The sequence below is a fragment of the Selaginella moellendorffii genome, unplaced genomic scaffold (assembly GCF_000143415.4).
Source record: "Selaginella moellendorffii unplaced genomic scaffold, v1.0 SELMOscaffold_42, whole genome shotgun sequence".
Classification (NCBI taxonomy): domain Eukaryota; kingdom Viridiplantae; phylum Streptophyta; class Lycopodiopsida; order Selaginellales; family Selaginellaceae; genus Selaginella; species Selaginella moellendorffii.
Window position 1 is genome coordinate 1,213,087 of NW_003314303.1, and position 19,598 is coordinate 1,232,684.

Sequence of the window (19,598 nt, forward strand, 5' to 3'; positions counted from 1 at the left end):
CTCCAAGAGCGATTTCCAGGGCAGCCTTCCAAAGTGTTGCCACGCGAGGTGGAGTCCAGCGAGCTCGCCAGGAACTCCAGCGGACGAAGCACCATCGACTTTAGAGGATGGCTTCTTTGCGTACATGTCCTGGAAAAAAAGAGAGGAGTTCTCCGTGGATGGAATGTAATGTAATGAAAGAAAGAAAAAAATTCCAAGTACCTTGGATGCCGCGGCCGGGGCGATCTCGCGCATGTCATAGGCGATGGCGGAGCCATTGGCGAGTTGCAGGAGCAAGAACCTCGCAAACAGCCAAACCGGTTGGAGATGAACTGTGACCCTCTGGTAGTTAATGCATTGGCAACGCGAAAAAGTGGACGTTCTAGTGGCAAGCCGAGCCGAGAATGCAATGCTCTCCGGAGGTCAACTACAATAACAACACACACTTTGACAGCGAGTCAAGCAAGTAATAAAAGCTCACCAGAGTCGCGTTCAAGCTGGTTCTTATCGAAGATGGCTGTTACAGGATGCACGCTAGCGGGAACTTTGAAATGATATGGGCGCAACTACGTCGTCCGTGTAAGTAAGCATGGCTCTCTACTCTACTCACGAGTCATACCTGAAGACTGGTATTCCTTGCCGACAAAGCTTTACCAATGGATTTCCAGTTGAATCGTCAGAGCACGAGTGATTGTGTTCATCGCTTTGTGCAAGGCGGAGTTCCTGGAAACTAAGCATAGCACGTCCAGGGAAACCGTGGCTATGTGTAGCAAGGTTCCGTCTGCAGCTATGTAAGGAGAATGAGAAGCGGATAAACAAACCGGCACCACTTACAAGGAGTGTAATGAGATCAGTCTGCTTGCTTTGCTGCGTCAAAAGCTTGCCAACCGGAGGATGTGCTATCTGGAAAGCAAACTCATCAGAGTTCTTACAAACTTGTGTTTGAGAGCTTACCAAAGAGTCGAAAAGAGCTGAATCTGGGAACACAGATTGTAGCTCTTCGTTAGCTTGAGAGCGAACGAGAAATCTTCTCGACGATCCTTCCATAATACATACAGTGCTTGAGCTCGTGAAACTCTGGGGAAGGTCTCTAATTTTCCCATCCAGCTGCTTCTTAAGATCTAATGTCACACAGTTAGAAAAGTATAAGAGAAAAAAAGTACCTGAGGAAGTTCCAGAAGATGTGTAGAGCGAGAGGCCAAGCTCGACTTTGACATGAAGAAGCGTGAAACTCTGGGGAAGGTCTCTAATTTTCCCATCCAGCTGCTTCTTAAGATCTAATGTCACACAGTTAGAAAAGTATAAGAGAAAAAAAGTACCTGAGGAAGTTCCAGAAGATGTGTAGAGCGAAAGGCCAAGCTCGACTTGACAATGAAGAAGCGCTGTGGATTCCCAAAACTCTTTCGCGGAAAAGGAAGATTGCTCGATCGGTTGTAGGGCCTGAGAGAAGAACGTAATGCCATCGCTGGAGCTGGATCGAGTAGCATCATCGTTCGATGAGACCAGAGGCTTTTCCTGGCCACAGCACACGCCTTTGCAGCATCCGATCCAACCAGCAATGCTCCAATCACTTCCAGCCCCCGGGAAGAAGGATCCGCAATTCACCTGGAATCTCGGATCACGAAATCTCTGTGCCTAGAGCCCTACCTTCCTCAGCGGCGTAATCTGGATCGCCATCCTTGTAGCGCAGGCAGCGGATCGAGGAAGCGATCGTCCGGGACTCCAATCAGCCACGCCACGCCGGCATTCTCTTGTCTGTGCTTGGCGAGATCGCACAGCACCCTAAGTTGACTTGCTGACTACCATCATTGACTGACAAGAACTTTGCTTAATTCTTGGGAGTTTTCGCAAATCCTCCTAGTAATATAGCTGAAACAACACTACTTTCACGCGATTCTTTGCAATTACAACTATCTACGAAACGTTCATAGTTCTCATCGCTTGGATCTCTTGCCTCTCCTTCCACAGCCCGAGACTTCCATAGATGTTCGCCATAAGAGCGTAGGCCGAGTCTAATCTCCTGTCCAGAGCAATCAAACGCTGAAACGCCAATCTCTTGTGACACCCTGCGAGCACGGTCGTCCAAGTTACCAGCATCGCCTCAAATGGCATCCTCGCCACCATAGCCACCGCTTCCTCGAGTCTGTTACTTCTGCTGAGAAGATCCACCACGCAGTGGTAGTGATGGATCCCGGGAGCCAGCCCAAACTTTGAGCTCATCTCTTCGAAGTAACGCTTGCCAAGATCGACCAAGCCGGCGTGGCTGCAAGCCGAGAGAAGCGAGGAGAAGATCATCACGTCTGGACGAAGGTCTTTGTCTAGCAGCGCCTGGAAGAACTCCAGAACTCGTGGAGTGTCTCCCTGCCTGCTATATCCTGCGACCAAGGCCGTCCAGGCCACCATATCCTCCTGCGAGCTTAGCTGGAATGCCTCGAGAGCTTCATCCACGCTTCCACACCTTCCATAGAAATCGACCAGCGTCGCGGCGATGGAGGCCTCTCTTTCCAGTCCAGCGTCCCGGATTTGCTCGTGGATCTCTTGGCTGGTTTCCAGCGCCGCCAAGTTCCCGCACGCCTTGAGAGCCGCCACGAAAGTCCAGGCATCGAGAGGACACCGCTTCTCTTCCATCATGCGCCGGAAGAGCTCGAGAGCGAGCTCGTCTTGGCTGTTGTCGACGCAGCCAAAGATCATGGACGTCCACGAGATGACGTTGTGATCTTGCATGGAGTCGAAAACTCTTTGTGCGTCGGCGATGTTTCCATACTTTCGCGATCTAGCGAAAATGCCACACCTGGAGTACATGCTCACCAGGCTAGATCCCACGAACAGGTCAGAATCGAGGCCGCATTCCACCGCCGTCGCGTGGATCCTCTTGCCCCGCGCTAGATCCTTGCGCTTGGCGCCATATACTAACCACTGTTACTGCTAATTGAAGAGCAGACTTCAAATCAGAATAAATCAAATAAGCAAACTGTGTTGATGCATATTAAGTAAGTATAATCAAGTAAATCGTAATGAAATTTAAGACTGCTAATCAAAGTCGACTGAGGATTCGTCCCTGGAGAGAAATCAAACACGCTGCCATCAAGCACTCAGAGTTTTTCGACCCCAAGAACTTTGTAAGTTCCACCACCTTTCCCACTCTGCAGCTACCATGGTAGGGTAGTGATTGGTTGCCAGACCACCTTTCCTGGGCTTCAGTAAAGGATTCCTTCGATTTGGAGCAGCCACAATCCCATCTGATTTGTGAGATAAACCATGGCTTAGCCTTAAGGGCCTTAAAGTAGTTTGTTAGGTTAAAACACATTATATTTAATATCGGCTTTTAAGTTGAACAACTCTTTGAATTGCACTCGACTTGTAGAGGCTCCGGGAGAAAGCAGCTGGTGCGATGAAGGTCCTGCTTCCACTTCCCTTGGAGCACCATCCAACAAGACCGGTGTGAGGAACAAGCTCTGGAAAACTTGCTCTCCTTGGTTGCCAAATCTCATCTGCTGTACTTGGCAAGTTTGTCCCTCAGTTTCGCTGTGCTTAATATGTCTGTATCACCGGCCGCCAAAAGGATTTCTGCTTCCGCGACTGTGGCCAGTGCAGATACCCACTGCGTTGAAAGATGTTCAGGCAGAGTCTTCATGACCAAGTATAGGCTCTCTTGATGATCCTGTATGAGCCTGGTGACCTTTGATCCATAATCCTCGTCTTTGTGCTCCAGCTCGGCTCTTTGCTGTGATATAATCACTGCTCTTACGGCCTCGTGGAGGTCTTCGACTTCCTCCACGTCATCGGTCGCGTTCTTTTTGTCCTCGACAACCACATAATCAAGCCACGTCAAAGCCACTTCATCGTTGTGGACGCAACCGAAATCTGTGGAATCTACAAGGCGCAACACCAAGTCTTGCAATGTCATGCTGTAGTGCTTGCAATACCTCATGGCCATCAATTGCATGCGCCTAGACAAACGCAACTCCAGGAGCTCTATAACATCTCTGAAGCACATCCCCAGGGAATGGTATTGTGATGTTCAAGTTCTCGGACTTGGACTCGATCCGCGGACGCGAGAGAGAGAATCTAATGTGGACCACGACACGCATCAAATGGCGACTCTTTGTCCCGGATTTGCTCGTGGATCTCTCGCACCATGCGCCGGAAGAGCTCCAGAGCGAGCTCGTCTTGGCCGTTGTCGACGCAGCCAAAGATCATGGATGACGTTGCGATCTTGCATGGAGTCGAAAACTCCCTGCGCGTCGCCGATTTCACGTACATGTCGACGAGGGAAAATGCTGGAGTGAGCCATACCCTTCTTCAGAGAAGCGAGCTTGACGAGCCGGGAGTCGATCTCCACGGCCTCCCCCTTCACTGCGCAGCAGCCGCAAGCCTTGATCGCAGCTAAAAAAGTTCTCGGTCGTGGCCCTTGAGCCCGGCAAACGAGAGGCTAGTCTTGGCGGGATCGCCAAGTGCTTCCTCTTGTACTCCTCGAGGTTTACAAAGTATGCATATGAATACAAGGGGTAGATCGTAGCTATCATCATCTCCCTCTTTGAGTCCTCAGCCTCGCCGCACGCTATTGCCAAAGCCACAAAGACTTAGAAATGGAAAAAACTAGAGTAGAGATCGATGCTTACGGTGGCGGGTTGCATCAGGATGCGTTTGATCTTCTGGGCGCGTTTGCTCTCTGCACCACACCGCCCCCGCCTTTCTCGACCCATTCCCGGAGAAGCTCTTTCACTCGAGGCAGCACTATGAACTCCACGTCCAGACTGAAAACCAGGATCCGCCAGTAACGTCCTCGAGCTGGTGCTCGCAGTCTCAAAAGAATATCGTCAAGAAGTGCTGCCTTGCAAGAAATCAAAGCTGGAGCCCTGGCGGACCGCGAGAGCTCCTCCGGTGTGGCCGCGAGAGCTCCTCCGTGGGGAGCTGGACGATCCTTGTTGCAAACATCCCAGCTTCCTTCTCCGTGTCCCTGTGGAACTTTTGAAGTGTCCTCGAGCCTCGTAGAGCAGCGGCTTGTAGAGCTTCACGTCGAGCTCCAGAGCTCTGGCATCCAGCCCCATGGCGGCGAGACCACAGACGAGAAGAAGCTTGGGGCAGGAGATGTTATCTGGAATGCTCGCCGAGACCGTATGGCGCTTGCTGGCAAACCGACTTGGCCAGACCCGGAATCCATAACTCTCTTTCACCCTAAAATGTGGGTGGATTGGATCTTTCTTACTTCTATTTCAAGAGAACCGTGCTCTAGAAAAGTAAGCTTGTTTTCCTTTGTATTGAAAACTCTAGAATAATACTGCTGCTTCTTGGGTTTAAAATTTGGGGGGTTGGGTTGTGCCAGGCTAAGGCGGTAGTGTAAGGCCAAAGCGACACGTGGAGGACCGGGTAGCAAGCTACCGGTGGCCCTCCTCCCACAAAAAATTAGGTTAATAGCGTTGGGACACGTGGTCCCATATCAGCTATTAAACTGATAAGAACAGATACTACACTTGATCTTAGCCAAAAGGCCGAGAAAGGTATGAGTGTTCTATGACCAGCCCTCTGTTTATATACTCAAGCCCCGGCACGATTATGCGCCTTCGCATGTGGGATAGGGCGCACGCTTACGTGTCGCGCACTCCTTTACCCACGTCGAGCGCCGACGTGTCAAAAATTAGGGTACAGGTGGTTGCCATCTCAGACTTTTATTTTCATCGTCATAAACATTCTTGTTTTATGCTGTTTATATATGTTTATGATTAGTAAATGAGCTTTTTCCTGGAACGCTAAGTCTCTCTTTTTTGTTTTACTTTCTAAGTTCTTGCTATAGGTGGTGCTTTGGTAAGCAATTGCCAAAGCTTTTCTACTGATCTTGTGTTCCAGCTTCTTTCGTGCTCTAGAATAGTTAGTTGTCTTTGATTTTCTTTCTAAAGCTCAAAGCTTTGTAGGTTTTAAATTCACTTTCTTTTTATATTTCTTCATCGCGTAAGCTCAGAGTTTAGAAGAAGAAACTACTTTTCTAGAGCTGGATTCGTACTGCTGTAACTTCGATCTTCCTCCTGGTGAAACAAGACATCTGAAAAGAAAAATGCAGTGAACGTGGAACGAACATGCGACCTTCAGATCTTCAGTCTGACAACTGAGCTATCCCCGCTTAATTTGACTAATTAATAACATTGATTTGTTCTTTAAAAAAAAGGAAATTGAACAAACGTTAGAAGTTGAGAACAAAAGCTAAACTGATGAGTATAATATGAAAGGCTATTTGCTAGAAAAAACTTTTCACCACTACTTTGTAAGGAATTTCCTGTACCACCGTGCGGATGTTACCAACGTGGGAATTCTTTGCAAGTCCTTCCCATACTCGACGTGATAGAGGCCGAATATCACTGACAATCCTCTCGTCCACTCAAAGTTATCCAACAGAGACCATACGAAGTAGCCTCGACCATCGGAGCCACCGCTATGCAAGCACGGAGATGATGAAAAAGAGAACATGCGTTTGCCAGGTTAGGAAGCTTACGCAATTGCGGCTCAAAGATTGGAAAGGTAGGACTTCAAGAAGTTCACCCTCGTCGTGTCGTTGGGTCTTGGATTTTCCCTGGTAAGATACATATCAGCTACTTGCGTCTTTGTGAAATTCTTGCAGAAGGGAGTGGCAAAATAAACCAGGAAGGTGTCAAGTATTACAACCATCTTAATGTTGAAGACAATGTGCCTTTTTCTTTTGTTTTCTTAACTAATTCTTAATAGGTATTATGTAACTTTGTTTTTCTGGACAGTCCTCAAGTTTTGGAAGACGCCTACAAGACATGGCTGAGCTCTAGAATAGTGTAAGTTTTTATTAAACTTGAAGGAGTACATTGTGCTTAAAACTTTGATCTTTACAGGGATGATTATGCAGCTTATGTCGAAGCATGCTTCAGAGCGTTTGGAGATCGTTTAAGCACTGGATTACTTTCAACGAGCCTCATGCGGTCTGTAACTTTGGTTGCAACTTTGGCTTGCTTGCTCCTGGAAGATGCTCGTCTGAAGTTGGCAACTGCTCTGCTGGGAACTCTTCAGGGGAGCCTTACATCGTTGGACGTCATCTTCTTTTATCTCACGCGTCCGCAGTGAAGATATATTGAGAAAAATACCAGGTCTCAAAAATTGTGTTTCATTTCCTGATTGGATTTCTCGTTTCGTTTCTTTTATCAGGAGAAACAAGCTGGAATCATCGGTATTACGCTCGATGCACAATGGCACGAACCTTCTCTAATTTATCAAAGGATAGAGCTGCAGCTAGGAGAGCCCAGCACCATCAATCCGACGTCTTCCTGTTTGTTCACAGTCACGAGCAAAGCCAAACCAGATAGAGCTTGCAGAACCTTATAACGATGATACTGATCCACTGCAACATCTCCAGTTGTTCCATCCATTACTTTTCCGGGAGTGTGAGCATAAACATCCCAGATGCTTGGGCCCCTTCCACCTTCTTTAACAGCGCCTTCGTACTGCAACATAAACGTTGCTTGAAGAATGACGAAAAGCGCTAAGCTCCACCTGGTATGACGCGGACGATGTTCCAGCTTGAAGCAGCGCATTCTGGAAAGGGTCCAGTCCGAGGCAGTGACGCTATCCCGTTCTCAAGCCACTCATAAGATGCATTCACTTGAGCGTAGTCATCCAAGCCCACGATCCGGTCGATCTCGGACTTTGGTGCACGAGTCATGAAGCCACCGTTTATAGAGCGTCCTCCCCCAAGGATTCTTGCTCTTGCATTTGGTACCAGATCTGTGGTAAAAAATCCTTGAGAATGAGCTTGATCGAGAATGCTCAATGCAGAATTCTCTTCTCTCATGAACACGGCATTTCCATACGGCGAGTCGCCTCTTTCCAGGAGCAGGACTTTGGACTTTCGCGACAGAGATGTATCATATTTTTACTATTGCAATCTCTGTGTGGATCCTCTGGCAGGTTTCAGCATCCCTTTAGCTTTCGCATGCCATCAGTGCCGCAGATGGGAGATTCTAGCTCCTTCACCAAAAAGCCAATGCAAAAAACACTCCGAGGCTTCTAAACACCAGCACGAGATAGGCGCAGCACTTCCACGAGCAAACTTTGCCACTCTGCACAAGAACAAGGCTGATCAACCTGGCTATAATAGACGATATAGTAAGATACAATGTTTATATAGTTCCTCAAGAAGCATAAGATTGACACATTCAAATGAAACATTACTTTCTAACTTGATGCTTCCCAGAGAAACAAATACAGTTGAGAGCTGTCATTAAACATTTGCTAGAGTAATACTATTAAAGTTATTAGGGCTGTTTTATTAATGGGCTTGGTTCATATAAGCGAGGAGAAGAGAAAGGCGGTGGTGGATCTCGACAATGTGGAGCTCCAGCGAGTCGCCTCCATCCTCCACTCCGTGGTAAGCAAGCTTGGCGACGACAGCCCCGTCGAGCTCGCCAGGCTATGGTCGCTCGCCGCTAAATGCCACAAGCCCACGCTCACTGTGAACGTTGTCACGCCATCCGCCGCCGCCCTCAAGCAGCGCTTGGCGATCCAGCGCCAGAACTTGGAACCCAATCTCTCCATCGCCCCCGCCTTGCAACCCATCCCTGCACCACCGCCTCCTCCATCAGCTTCTTCATCTTTGTTCTTCACCACCACCACCAACAGTGCTACAGATGCTCCATCGCCATCGCCCCCTCTTGCAGTGGCAAGCCGAGGATTCGGCCAGTCTCTCGAGGAAGCCTTCGCCGGGCTGGGCCGGCTCAAAGATCCCGAGAAGGAGAATGAAAATGCGGTATCTCCAGTGCTGGAAGCTCCTCAAGTTGGCGGTGGTCTCCAAGAGAATGAGGTAAGCAAACTTCCCTCTTGGTTCTCGCTAAGTTCTGCTATGATCTTCCATGGCAGCCCAAGCTGGAAGGCTCTTGCTTTGGAGCTTGCAAGCTTCGCAGGCTGTCTGTGGAGATGAGTCCCTGGAAAGGATGCCTCGCGACTCCATCGTCCGAGCACAATAACTCGGCCATCTCGGCGCTTCTCTACTGTCCGGTGCTCGAGGCCTTCTCGGGGGACTGGGAGCAGAAAGGCTGGCTCTTCTCAGCGTCACACAACCTTCTCAATCTCTGGGTGTGCTCTCGAAAGCCAGTCGGCCACCCTCTCGAGGTAGCCACACTTCAAAAGCTTGACGTTTGCAAACTCTTTATGATCTCGTTCTTGCCAGCTGACGCATTCGCAGAACACTGCCACCGTCGTGGATGCCATGGACGTCGACATGGGTGTCAAGGTGATCATGTCCGTGGGCTCTCCTCGGCCGGGAAGGCCCTTTCGCGTTGCTCTCCACAGCCTCCAGACGAAGAACTTATTCGAGCCTCTGGTAATTTCCGTGCTTGTGTCCTCCTTCCAGAATCACGTCGTGGTGCTCGCAGGGAACGATCCAAATCCCGGAGAGAACCTCTCCCGAGTTCCTCAAGCAGATCTACGCCGGGTCCTCGAGAATGGTTCACGTCTCGTCCCTCCAGCCTTTCAAAGGACCTCTCAAGACAGCTCTAGCTGTTGGTCTCGGAGGAGATGTCCTGGTCTACGAGCTGGCCGCCGCGTCGACAGTGGAGGCCATCGTCGCTCCAAGAGCTTCGTGGAGAGCTCACGACACCGCCATCTCGTGCATGCATCCCAGCGCGTTTTGCTGCAGCATCATCACCGGTGCCTGCGATGGATCGATCAAGCTCTGGGACCTGAGAAGCAAGCCCACGCTTCCCTCCCGCCAGTGTGGACACCAGAAGCAAGTAACCGGCCTTGCAGTGCTCGACACCACCACCCTTTGCAGCTCCGGCACTGACGGCTCCATCCACTTCTGGGACTTGCGCTCGACCAACCGAGCTTTCGCCAGCGTCATTCCGGACGGGAAGCCGGTGCTCAACATGGCGTCGGCGTCGTCGTCACCGAGCTTGATCGCCTTCACGACGCGGCAGAGCCTCTACTGCCTCGAGTTTTGCGGGCCAGAGGGGATGACCACCATGCTCTCGCCGCTACGGCCTCTCCCTCCGGTGGGGCCTTGCACGGCGGTCAAGTGGAACACCAACAGCAAGCACGTCTACGCCGCTGGCGTCGATGGAACCATCAGCGTCTTCAAGAATGCGTCGTCCTCGTCTTGAAGAAGATCAAGGCTTTCAAGACCGGGTTGGCCGATCGTTTTAAGTTCGTGTTCTTTCAAAGCTCTTGCCACGCGTAGTATCATCTCATGTCATGAGAATGGAGACGAAGAATCAGCTCTCTATCAATTCATACTTGACGAAGGTGGCAAACCCAGCACGGCGACTTTGGTTTTTAAATCTCTTTTCTAGTCGCGAGCAAAGGAGATGCATCGAAGGGAGATTCCCGAAGAGAGGAACGTATTCGCAAATGATCGTGTCACTCTCCTTGTAGCACTCTTGTTTTACTGAGGAGGAGCAATCACAGCTCAAAGAAATACTAGTGAGGTTTTTGGACACACCATGCTGGCAATTCTTACGCGAAGAGCCGGAGCGCGGTCTTCAAGTCTTTGAAAGGATCTGGCAACCCGGTCTCCTGGACTGCATCGTTTGTGATTCCTGCGGTGAAAGTGAGGCTGTGCTCAAGACGGTTGAAAGAAGAACGAGGAAGTAACGAGGTGAACTTGGTGACATATGTTGCAGCTCTTAGGGTGAAGATTATAGCTGCTGATCCAAAAGAGCTTATCAACTCACTATAGCAAAGATTTTGATGAACAGTTTTTAAAAGTCACCATTAAGGATTATATTGAATGAGACGATTTTATGGTTGCTTTTCACTTACCTTTGAGTTTTTTTGTTATTCTACTTAACTACATTAATTTTTTATTTCTCTTATAAACTACACTAAATACTTATTAATATTAGGAACACAAATTTGTACTTTATATTTTAGTTATATGATATAGATATAAAAAATAATTTATATATTAATATAAAAACTTTTAATGCCAAAACCTATGTTAGGAATGTTTTATTAGAAAATAATAACTTTATTTAGTTTTACTTTGAGTAATATAAATTAGTTATATTTTCTATGATCAGTTTTGACCACAATGATTTTTTTATTATTTATATGCGGTATAAATCATTATTTGAGTTGCATCTTTATCTCAATAAATAATATACTCAAAGCTAAATGTAAAATTGAGATCATTTGCATAAGTTTAATGAGGATTTAGATTTATTTAATAGTTATTTTACTTTTTGAAATAAATAAGTTTTTAAGTAACTCAATTTAATATATAAGATTTAATTATCACTACTAATTTTTTTGTTATGTTTAAGTATTTTTTATCATTCTTTTTATTTTGAATCCTTTGAAAAATTACAAATAAAAATCATCAATTTAGTTTTTAAAAATCTTAACTTACTAATCAAAGAGTGTTATATACATTTTAATCAAAAATATTGAAAAGTGAGTACAATTAAAAAATTAAATGAATTTTGATTTAAAAAGTCTTACATCCAACCTATTTAATTTATATATTCAGATATACATGTCCAAAAAACAATTTGAGCTCGGAAATCTTGGATCTTGAATTCATCTATAGCACTACCAAAAATAAAAACAGTTTACCATGGTTGAATGAATATATGACCTTTACAAATTTATAATTTAATATAATTATATTAAATATATATTTTAAATAGAACTAAAAATAAAAATATAATATAATAAACTTTATACATATAAAGTGAGGTTTTTAGAGATATTTTAAATTTTATGAGTTAAAATTGATATAACTAAGCATTGTCTATAATAAATTTATCAATTATAAAGACTTTATTAAAAACAAAAGTTCTAACATGATTTTGATCTTCTTAATTAATTTATTAATATAGACATAATAAAAACTATCTAAATATTTAAATTAAATTTATTTAATTTCACTTGAATGTACATGTGGTGTTCATATCATCCTTTCTTGGATCTAGTGATCGGGATTGAGCATTGATGAGGGTAATACTTTGTAAAAAACTTTATTGGAATGATATCTCAAAAAAAAAATAAAAATTACTTGGCAGGTGATAAGATAGAAAAATAGAATAAACACAAAATATTTAGCTTTAATGGGTTTATAACAATCATCTTTTATAGATTAATAATATTTGTAAAAGGATATAATATTAAAAAATAATTATTTTGTGCGTGCATGGAATATGGAAAGGGAATACAGAAATGTGCATATCAATTAACCCAAAAACCCTAGCTTATATACAGGAGCGAGTGGTCCGGATTGAAACCAATCCGACGGCTACCAAAATCCACTACGCTAATATTAGTATACGGCTACGATGCCGTACACTTGGCCCTCACATCATCCCCTCCTCTCGGAATAATGGAAGGCCGTCAGGGTTCTCTTGTAGATGGGCCGGGATCTAGAGGAACGTTAGGAGGAGGCATCGGTGGATCTATAGACGGTATTAACTGCTCCTGATCCCTCTGTATGAAGCGTTTTAACCGCTGCACATGCACAATCTCCGGAGGATCAGCCTGCTGAACGTCATGCCGAACCTCATAAACTTGTGGTCCAACTTGCCGCAACACCCGATACGGTCCTTTCCACTGCGCAAGGAGCCCCTTAGATAAACCATGTACCGTAAGATGGGGAAAACGGACTAACACCAAATCATCCACTTTGTACTCCGCTGGTGGATGATGATGGGAATTGTAGCGCCATTGTTGTCCCACTTGTACGCGGCCTAAGTGTTCAGCAGACTCTGCTCGGACAAGTGGAAGAATGCTTGTCAAATATTGATCCCATGACCTAGCATCAGGAGCTCGTGGCAATCGCGAAGGTAAACCTAGCTCTGTTGGTAATATTGGATCATGACCATATAGAAGTTTATATGGTGAAGCACCAACAGAACTCTGCACCCCTGTGACATAAGCATACCGAAGAGACGGCAAATAACCATCCCAATCCGAATGTTGAAAGTTCACATACTTCGCAATCATCCCTTTGAATGTTCGAACGAGCCGTTCCACCAGACCGTCTGATTGTGGATGATAAGCACTCGTAAAAGTGTGGCGTATCCCCAACCGAGATGTCAAAACATGAAATACCTCAGCCATAAATGCAGGACCATTATCCGAAAGAATCTGTTCTGGACAAGAATGCTGGAACACCACTCGATTGAGGAGGAAGTATCCAACAGCAGTTGCAGAGGCACTAGCAAGAGCACCAACTTCCACCCAACGAGTCAAGTAGTCAGAAGCAATAATAACATACTCATTGCCAGCAGTCGATCGCGGAAAAGGTCCCATAAGATCAAACGCCACCAACTCAAACGGACGAGAAACTGCAATTGACTCCAACCGTCCTTCTGCAGCACAAGGGGGAGTATTACGAGCTTGGCACCAAACGCAGCTACGCACATACCGGATAATATCACGTCGCATCTCTGGCCAATAGAAAGATCTGCGCAACTTCTCGGTGACACGACGGTGTCCCATATGCCCACCTAGAATAGGAGAATCATGGTAAGCATGGAGAAACCGCGGAATAAACACCGAAGGCACCACCAGCCGTAAATGAGCATCAGGATCCGTCCCCACAAAATAAAGAAGGCCATCTTCAAGGCGATATTGAGAATGTAAATGCCGAAAAGGCAAGTCATCAGCAAGTGATGCAGGATTCTCAAACCCATCTCGAAGCCTTCGAATCCACGGCTCAATCTTTTGAGCCTCGCGAACCTCATCCAGAGAAGGTAGATCTTGCTCTACGCCCTGTGGACACTGAACGTCAAGGACAGCAACCGCCGACGGCACAGAATCCTCATCTAGAAAATCCACAGATGCTGGAACAACAGGTTCGTCAAAAACATGAGAAGTGAGTGGAGAAGGAAGAGGAGCTCGAGAAAGGGCATCAGCATCAGCCATAGAACTCCCTGGGCGATGAACAACATTGAAATCATATATCTGAAGCTTCAAAGCCCATCGAGCCGTACGACCAACCAGGTTCTTCCGCTTCAATAATGAAGTAACAGCAGCATGGTCACCTTCAAGTAACGTCCGAGAACCATGTAGATAGGCATGAAGTTTCTCGAAACCCCAGACTGCTGCTAAACACTCCTTCTCCGTCGTGGAGTAGTTCATCTCCGCTGGTTGTAATGTACGGCTTATGTATGCAATGGGATGGCGCTGACCAGGCACACTCGAGCTCTCTTGCATCAACACACCTCCAAGACCAATGTCAGAAGCATCCACGCGCAAAATAAAAGGTCGAGTGTAGTCAGGATATGCCAAAACCGGAGGAGTCGTCAATAGCTCTTTGAGATTCACGAACGCCCGCTCACAATCGGGAGACCAGATGAAAGATGACGTTGATGACTTCAGCAACGCTCGCAATGGTACAGTGCGATCGGAAAGATGATCCACAAAACGACCGAGATACTGCACCTTACCCAAAAAACGCTGCACATCATTCACACACTTCGGAGTAGGGAACTTTAGAACAGCCACAAGTTTGTCAGGATCAACTTGCAAACCCTCACGAGAAATACGGTACCCAAGATAAGTTGTGTCCTTGGACCCAAACACGCACTTCGACCGCTTCAGCTTTAAACCAACGTCGTGTAGCCGATCCAACACTTTACAAACATCATGAACATGCTCCTCCCATGTCCCCTCCGAGTGGATCAAGACATCATCAATGAAGTCAGCCGTCACCTCCGGCATATCGCAAAGAACCTCATCCATCATTCGCTGAAAAGTTGCTGGAGCATTGTTCAAACCAAACGGCATCACCAAAAACTCGTACAAACCAAATGGTGTACGAAAAGCAGTCTTAGGAATATCGTCTTCAGCCATCGGTACTTGCCAATACCCAGAAGCAAGATCTAGCTTGGTGAACCAACGACTTCGCCCCAGACGATCCAAGAGATCAGCAGTGTGAGGAAGAGGGTACGTCCGGGATCGTCACTTCATTTAACGGACGATAGTCGATGCAGAAACGAATACTCCCATCAGGCTTCGTCACAAGATGAGGTTCACATGCCCAAGGACTCCGTGACTTCCGAATAACACCCTTCTCCAACATCTCCTTGACGTTTGCACGTAAAATCTTGATCTCCTTGGGTGACCGACGACGAACATGAACCTTGATTGGACGAGCATCCCCGGTTGGAATGGGATGACGTGTGGCAATCTTGGCCCCAGACGATAGGTCAAATTCAAAGAGATCAGAATACTCCTTCATGAGCTGGTCAACAGCTGCAACACAAAGATCATCGGAGGGATCGGAAAAGGGAAGAGCAGAACAAGATGGAAACACAAGAGGAAATAATGGGGGAACAAAAGTAATGGAAGCAGAGGTAGAAGTAGAGGGACGAAGAGGTACAGAAGTGAGAGGAATGGATGAAACATAAGGAAGTATGAGACAAGGGGGAAAAGCCTCAAAGTCACACTTGGCATGATTGTGCTGCAACCAATCCATACCAAGAATGAGGTCAAAAGCTTGACTCGGCACCACCCGCAACGACTGCAACTCAAGCTCGAGATCGCCCACATGCACAACCAGGTCCGCCTCATCTCGTGCACATGCATGTGTACGGCCGTTGCCATAAAGAATGAAAACTGGATCCGCCGCACGACGCAAGTGTAGACGACAACGTGTGGCAACAGGTCGAGCAATAGAAGATAAACTCGAACCTGTATCAACCAACACGGAGAGAAGAATAGGAGACCTCTTGTTATAAAAACGAGCTTGGAAAGTAAACACTGGATGAACCGGTGCCGAGTGAACCCCTTGATGATACTCCCGAAAGAAAGATGGAGGGGTCACTAACTTATTCACGCAAGGTCCCTCCATTACTCGCGCGACTCCTCGTTTCCCGAATGCACCTCGGTATCCAAACCTTCCACCGCAGCAGCACCAACGGGACGTTGCTGACGCCAAGGTCTCCACCCAGGAAATGGAGGTCGCCAATCCGGAAAGCGCCGACAACGCCGATAAGTATGACCAACTTCATCACACGCCCAGCAATGAATGTCACGGCCACGACCACGTCCTCGCCCTTGTCCTTGGACTCGAGTAGCAGCAGCATCAACCTCCATGGGAACAGGACTATCACTCATAGGAAGTGGAGCTGAAGGACGTGTAGCAAGAAGTGGAAGAGGCGACGTCTCATAACGTTGCGCCAAGCGAAGAGCATCGTCAAGAGTGGCAGGAGCAAGTGCATGCACAAGTCCGACAAGATCTTGACGAAGTGCTGGCCACAGCATTCCTAGCTTGATCCGCTCCGACATATTTGGCTCCGCACGAAGCAAAAGACTTCGGAAACGAACGCCAAATTGCATCACCGACTCAGATGGCCCTTGGCGAAGACGATGCAATTGTTGGAAGGCATCATCACAATCGTCGGCGTGTCTGAAGGCGCGTTTGAAGACGTCCGGAAGAACACTCCAATCGCCACGAGTAGCTGCGCTCAACCCATTGTACCACTGCAATGCCGTCCCTTGAAGACATGTGGGGAACTCACGCAAACGTCGAGCATCATCCCAAGAATGATATGTGGCAATCACCGTGAAGTGATCGAACCAATGGTACACATCATCCCCAGGATTCCCACGAAAGAACTTCGGCCGAACGCGAGGATTGGCACCAAAAATAGGAGGAGTTGTACCATGTGCCGTGAACGCCGCCATCAACTGAGTTTGGTTGTTCAATTGCAGGCGCATAGCATCAAGCAATTGAACCAACTACTGCTCTAGAGTCAAAGGAGGAGATTGCGGATCGGCCATGAAAATGAATGAGAAAGAAAGAGCAAAAGAAGAGAAATGACAAAAAGCTGGAAAGAAATGGTAGATCTAGACAATGCAAAAAGCTAGATCTAAACCAAAATCCTGAAAGAAAAGAACAAAAGAAAGGAAATGGAAAAAGCTAGATCTAGACAATGCAAAAGCTAGATCTAAACCGAAATCCCAAATCCAAGCACTCCCCAGGGACAATCAAAGGTGCCCCTCATCTCCACCAATGTGCGTGCATGGAATATGGAAAGGGAATACAGAAATGTGCATATCAATTAACCCAAAAACCCTAGCTTATATACAGGAGCGAGTGGTCCGGATTGAAACCAATCCGACGGCTACCAAAATCCACTACGCTAATATTAGTATACGGCTACGATGCCGTACACTTGGCCCTCACAATTTTATATATTTAACACATTACAATTAATAAATTTATTTAAATTAAGTAATAAATTTTATTAATTAAATATCACCAAGATCAGTGTAAAAGAGCTAAAAGGACATATAATAGAATTAAGAAGAAAAATTGAAAGAATGTAAGCTGATAAAAATAAACATTATTATTATATGATATTATAAAATATAGTTGGAAAGTGTTCATCATTAGTTTTATAACAATATAAAATCTTAAACAACCAAAGTACAATAAATAAATTTATTTATTTTTCATAATTTGCATGGTAAAGTTTTAGCTCTTTGTTTGCAACATTACATACAAGAGTTTTACATTTATACATTGTCTATGCCTCTGACTTCGACAAGAAAATGACCAGAAAAGCTGTAAACTTAGGAGCACTTTGTGCCACTGCAGCCAGCTTCTTGCAAATGAACTAGAGAAAAATACGTACCAGACATCGACATTAGTTCCTCATGTGTTCCCTGCTCGACCACAGCTCCACTGTGCATTACCGAGATGCAGTCGCAGTTCCTAACCGTAGAGAGCCTGTGAGCGATCACGAGTGTCGTTCTTCCGGCCATTGTCTCCAGCGCATCCTGAACGAGGTGCTCCGACTCTAGATCCAAAGCACTGGTGGCTTCGTCCAGCAGTAAAATCTGTGGGCTCTTCAAGACCGCTCGAGCTATTGCAATTCGCTGCTTCTGACCGCCAGAGAGACGGATTCCCTTCCGGCCAGAATGCGTCTTATACCCCTCCGGCAGTGCACTGCAACCAAAGCAATCTTAGTGACTCACAAACAAGAAAGGAAAAAGCTTCTGCCAACCTGATGAAATTGTGTGCATTAGAAATGCGACTGGCTTGGATTACTTCCGCTTCGGTGCATTCGCTTTCACGTCCATAAGCGATGTTTCATGTATGGTTGCCGAAAACAAGCATGGCTCCTGGCTCACAAGACCGATCTGTCTCCTCAGCGAGTAAAGGTCAAGCTTTTTGATGTCCTTCCCATCGATTTTCACCACGCCGCTTAGAGGGTCGTAGAACCTCTCGATGAGCGCGACGACCGTGGATTTCCCCGAGCCACTGTGACCAACCAGTGCCATAGAAGTACCACCTGGAACGTGTAGATTCAAGCCTCTCAGAACTACAACGTCCGGCCTTGTTGGATAAGCGAAGAACACGTTGCATGCGTCGATCTCTCCCGTAACTTTCCCCGGAGGAGTAGCTTCTGGATCGTTCGCATTTATCTTTCCCTTCTGACAGAGGATCCCAAATACCGAATCAATGCTGGCAGCACCTTTGGAGTTGCGTTTGTCAAGGCGCATGCAATTGATGGCCATGAGGTATTGCAAGCACTACAGCATGACATTGCAAGACTTGGTGTTGCGCCTCGTAGATTCCACAGATTTCGGTTGCGTCCACAACGATGAAGTGGCTTTGACGTGGCTTGATTATGTGGTTGTCGAGGACACGCGACCGATGACGTGGAGGAAGTCGAAGACCTCCACGAGGCCGTAAGAGCAGTGATTATATCATAGCAAAGAGCCGAGCTGGAGCACAAAGACGAGGATTATGGATCAAAGGTCACCAGGCTCATACAGGATCATCAAGAGAGCCTATACTTGGTCATGAAGACTGCCTGAACATCTTTCAACGCAGTGGGTATCTGCACTGGAAGCAGAAATTCTTTTGGCAGCCGGTGATACAGACATATTAAGCACAGCGAAACTGAGGGACAAACTTGCCAAGTACAGCAGATGGGACATGAGACTTGGCAACCAACGAGAGCAAGTTTTCCAGAGCTTGTTCCTCACACCGGTCTTGTTGGATGGTGCTCCAAGGGAAGTGGAAGCAGGACTTTCATCGCACCAGCTGCTTTCTCCCGGAGCCTCTACAAGTCGAGTGCAATTCAAAGAGTTGTTCAACTTAAAAGCCGATGTGATAAAATATGATTTACTGATTAAATATAATGTGTTTTAACCTAACAAACTACTTTAAGGCCCTTAAGGCTAAGCCATGGTTTATCTCACAAATCAGATGGGATTGTGGCTGCTTCAAATCGAAGGAATCCTTTACTGAAGCCCAGGAAAGGTGGTCTGGCAATCATGTATCACTACCCTACCATGGTAGCTGTAGAGTGGGAAAGGTGGTGGAACTTACAAAGTTCTTGGGGTCGAAAAACTCTGAGTGCTTGATGGCAGCGTGTTTGATTTCTCTCCAGGGACGAATCCTCAGTCGACTTTGATTAGCAGTCTTAAATTTCATTACGATTTACTTGATTATACTTACTTAATATGCATCAACACAGTTTGCTTATTTGATTTATTCTGATTTGAAGTCTGCTCTTCAATTAGCAGTTAGTATATGGCGCCAAGCGCAAGGATCTAGCGCGGGGCAAGAGGATCCACACGGCGGCGGTGGAATGCGGCCTCGATTCTGACCTGTTCGTGGGATCTAGCCTGGTGAGCATGTACTCCAGGTG

At 46.5% G+C, this 19,598-nt stretch overlaps 3 protein-coding genes and 1 non-coding gene across 4 annotated transcripts; 1 reads left to right on the top strand and 3 right to left on the bottom strand.

The window, feature by feature from the left end:
* Nucleotides 1–1,893: 1,893 nt before the first annotated feature.
* Nucleotides 1,894–3,470, bottom strand: LOC112349748 (putative pentatricopeptide repeat-containing protein At1g68930). Its single transcript, XM_024684702.1, has 3 exons — nucleotides 3,338–3,470; nucleotides 3,133–3,218; nucleotides 1,894–2,895 (listed from the first exon to the last, which is right to left on the bottom strand). Exons 1-3 carry the CDS (start codon nucleotides 3,468–3,470, stop codon nucleotides 1,894–1,896), a joined length of 1,221 nt encoding a protein of 406 aa, XP_024540470.1.
* A 1,821-nt stretch (nucleotides 3,471–5,291) lies between these two features.
* Nucleotides 5,292–5,484, bottom strand: LOC112349785. The gene has a single exon (XR_002993517.1). It is a non-coding gene; the product is annotated as a U2 spliceosomal RNA (small nuclear RNA).
* Nucleotides 5,485–8,266: 2,782 nt separating this feature from the next.
* Nucleotides 8,267–10,268, top strand: LOC9635543. The gene is made up of 4 exons (XM_024684703.1): nucleotides 8,267–8,794; nucleotides 8,851–9,102; nucleotides 9,161–9,313; nucleotides 9,366–10,268. Exons 1-4 carry the CDS (start codon nucleotides 8,267–8,269, stop codon nucleotides 10,089–10,091), a joined length of 1,659 nt encoding a protein of 552 aa, XP_024540471.1. The 3' UTR covers nucleotides 10,092–10,268.
* Nucleotides 10,269–10,443: 175 nt separating this feature from the next.
* LOC9635544 (ABC transporter B family member 10) lies at nucleotides 10,444–18,456 on the bottom strand. The gene is made up of 3 exons (XM_024684704.1): nucleotides 17,987–18,456; nucleotides 17,571–17,884; nucleotides 10,444–10,634 (listed from the first exon to the last, which is right to left on the bottom strand). Exons 1-3 carry the CDS (start codon nucleotides 18,454–18,456, stop codon nucleotides 10,444–10,446), a joined length of 975 nt encoding a protein of 324 aa, XP_024540472.1.
* Nucleotides 18,457–19,598: the final 1,142 nt, after the last annotated feature.

Coding starts and splice junctions, on each gene's coding strand:
- LOC112349748 (XM_024684702.1), bottom strand. CDS start 3,470: ATGAGATTTGGCAACCAAGGAGAGCAAGTTTTCCAGAGCTTGTTCCTC. Junction 3,219..3,337: donor TTCTCCCGGAGCCTCTACAA/GTCGAGTGCAAT, acceptor CTCACAAATCAG/ATGGGATTGTGGCTGCTCCA. Junction 2,896..3,132: donor CCAATCACTACCCTACCATG/GTAGCTGCAGAG, acceptor TAGCAGTAACAG/TGGTTAGTATATGGCGCCAA.
- LOC9635543 (XM_024684703.1), top strand. CDS start 8,267: ATGGGCTTGGTTCATATAAGCGAGGAGAAGAGAAAGGCGGTGGTGGAT. Junction 8,795..8,850: donor GTGGTCTCCAAGAGAATGAG/GTAAGCAAACTT, acceptor CTTCCATGGCAG/CCCAAGCTGGAAGGCTCTTG. Junction 9,314..9,365: donor AGAACTTATTCGAGCCTCTG/GTAATTTCCGTG, acceptor TGGTGCTCGCAG/GGAACGATCCAAATCCCGGA.
- LOC9635544 (XM_024684704.1), bottom strand. CDS start 18,456: ATGGCCATCAATTGCATGCGCCTTGACAAACGCAACTCCAAAGGTGCT. Junction 17,885..17,986: donor GCGAATGCACCGAAGCGGAA/GTAATCCAAGCC, acceptor CTTTGGTTGCAG/TGCACTGCCGGAGGGGTATA. Junction 10,635..17,570: donor GGAACTAATGTCGATGTCTG/GTACGTATTTTT, acceptor CTTTTGGATCAG/CAGCTATAATCTTCACCCTA.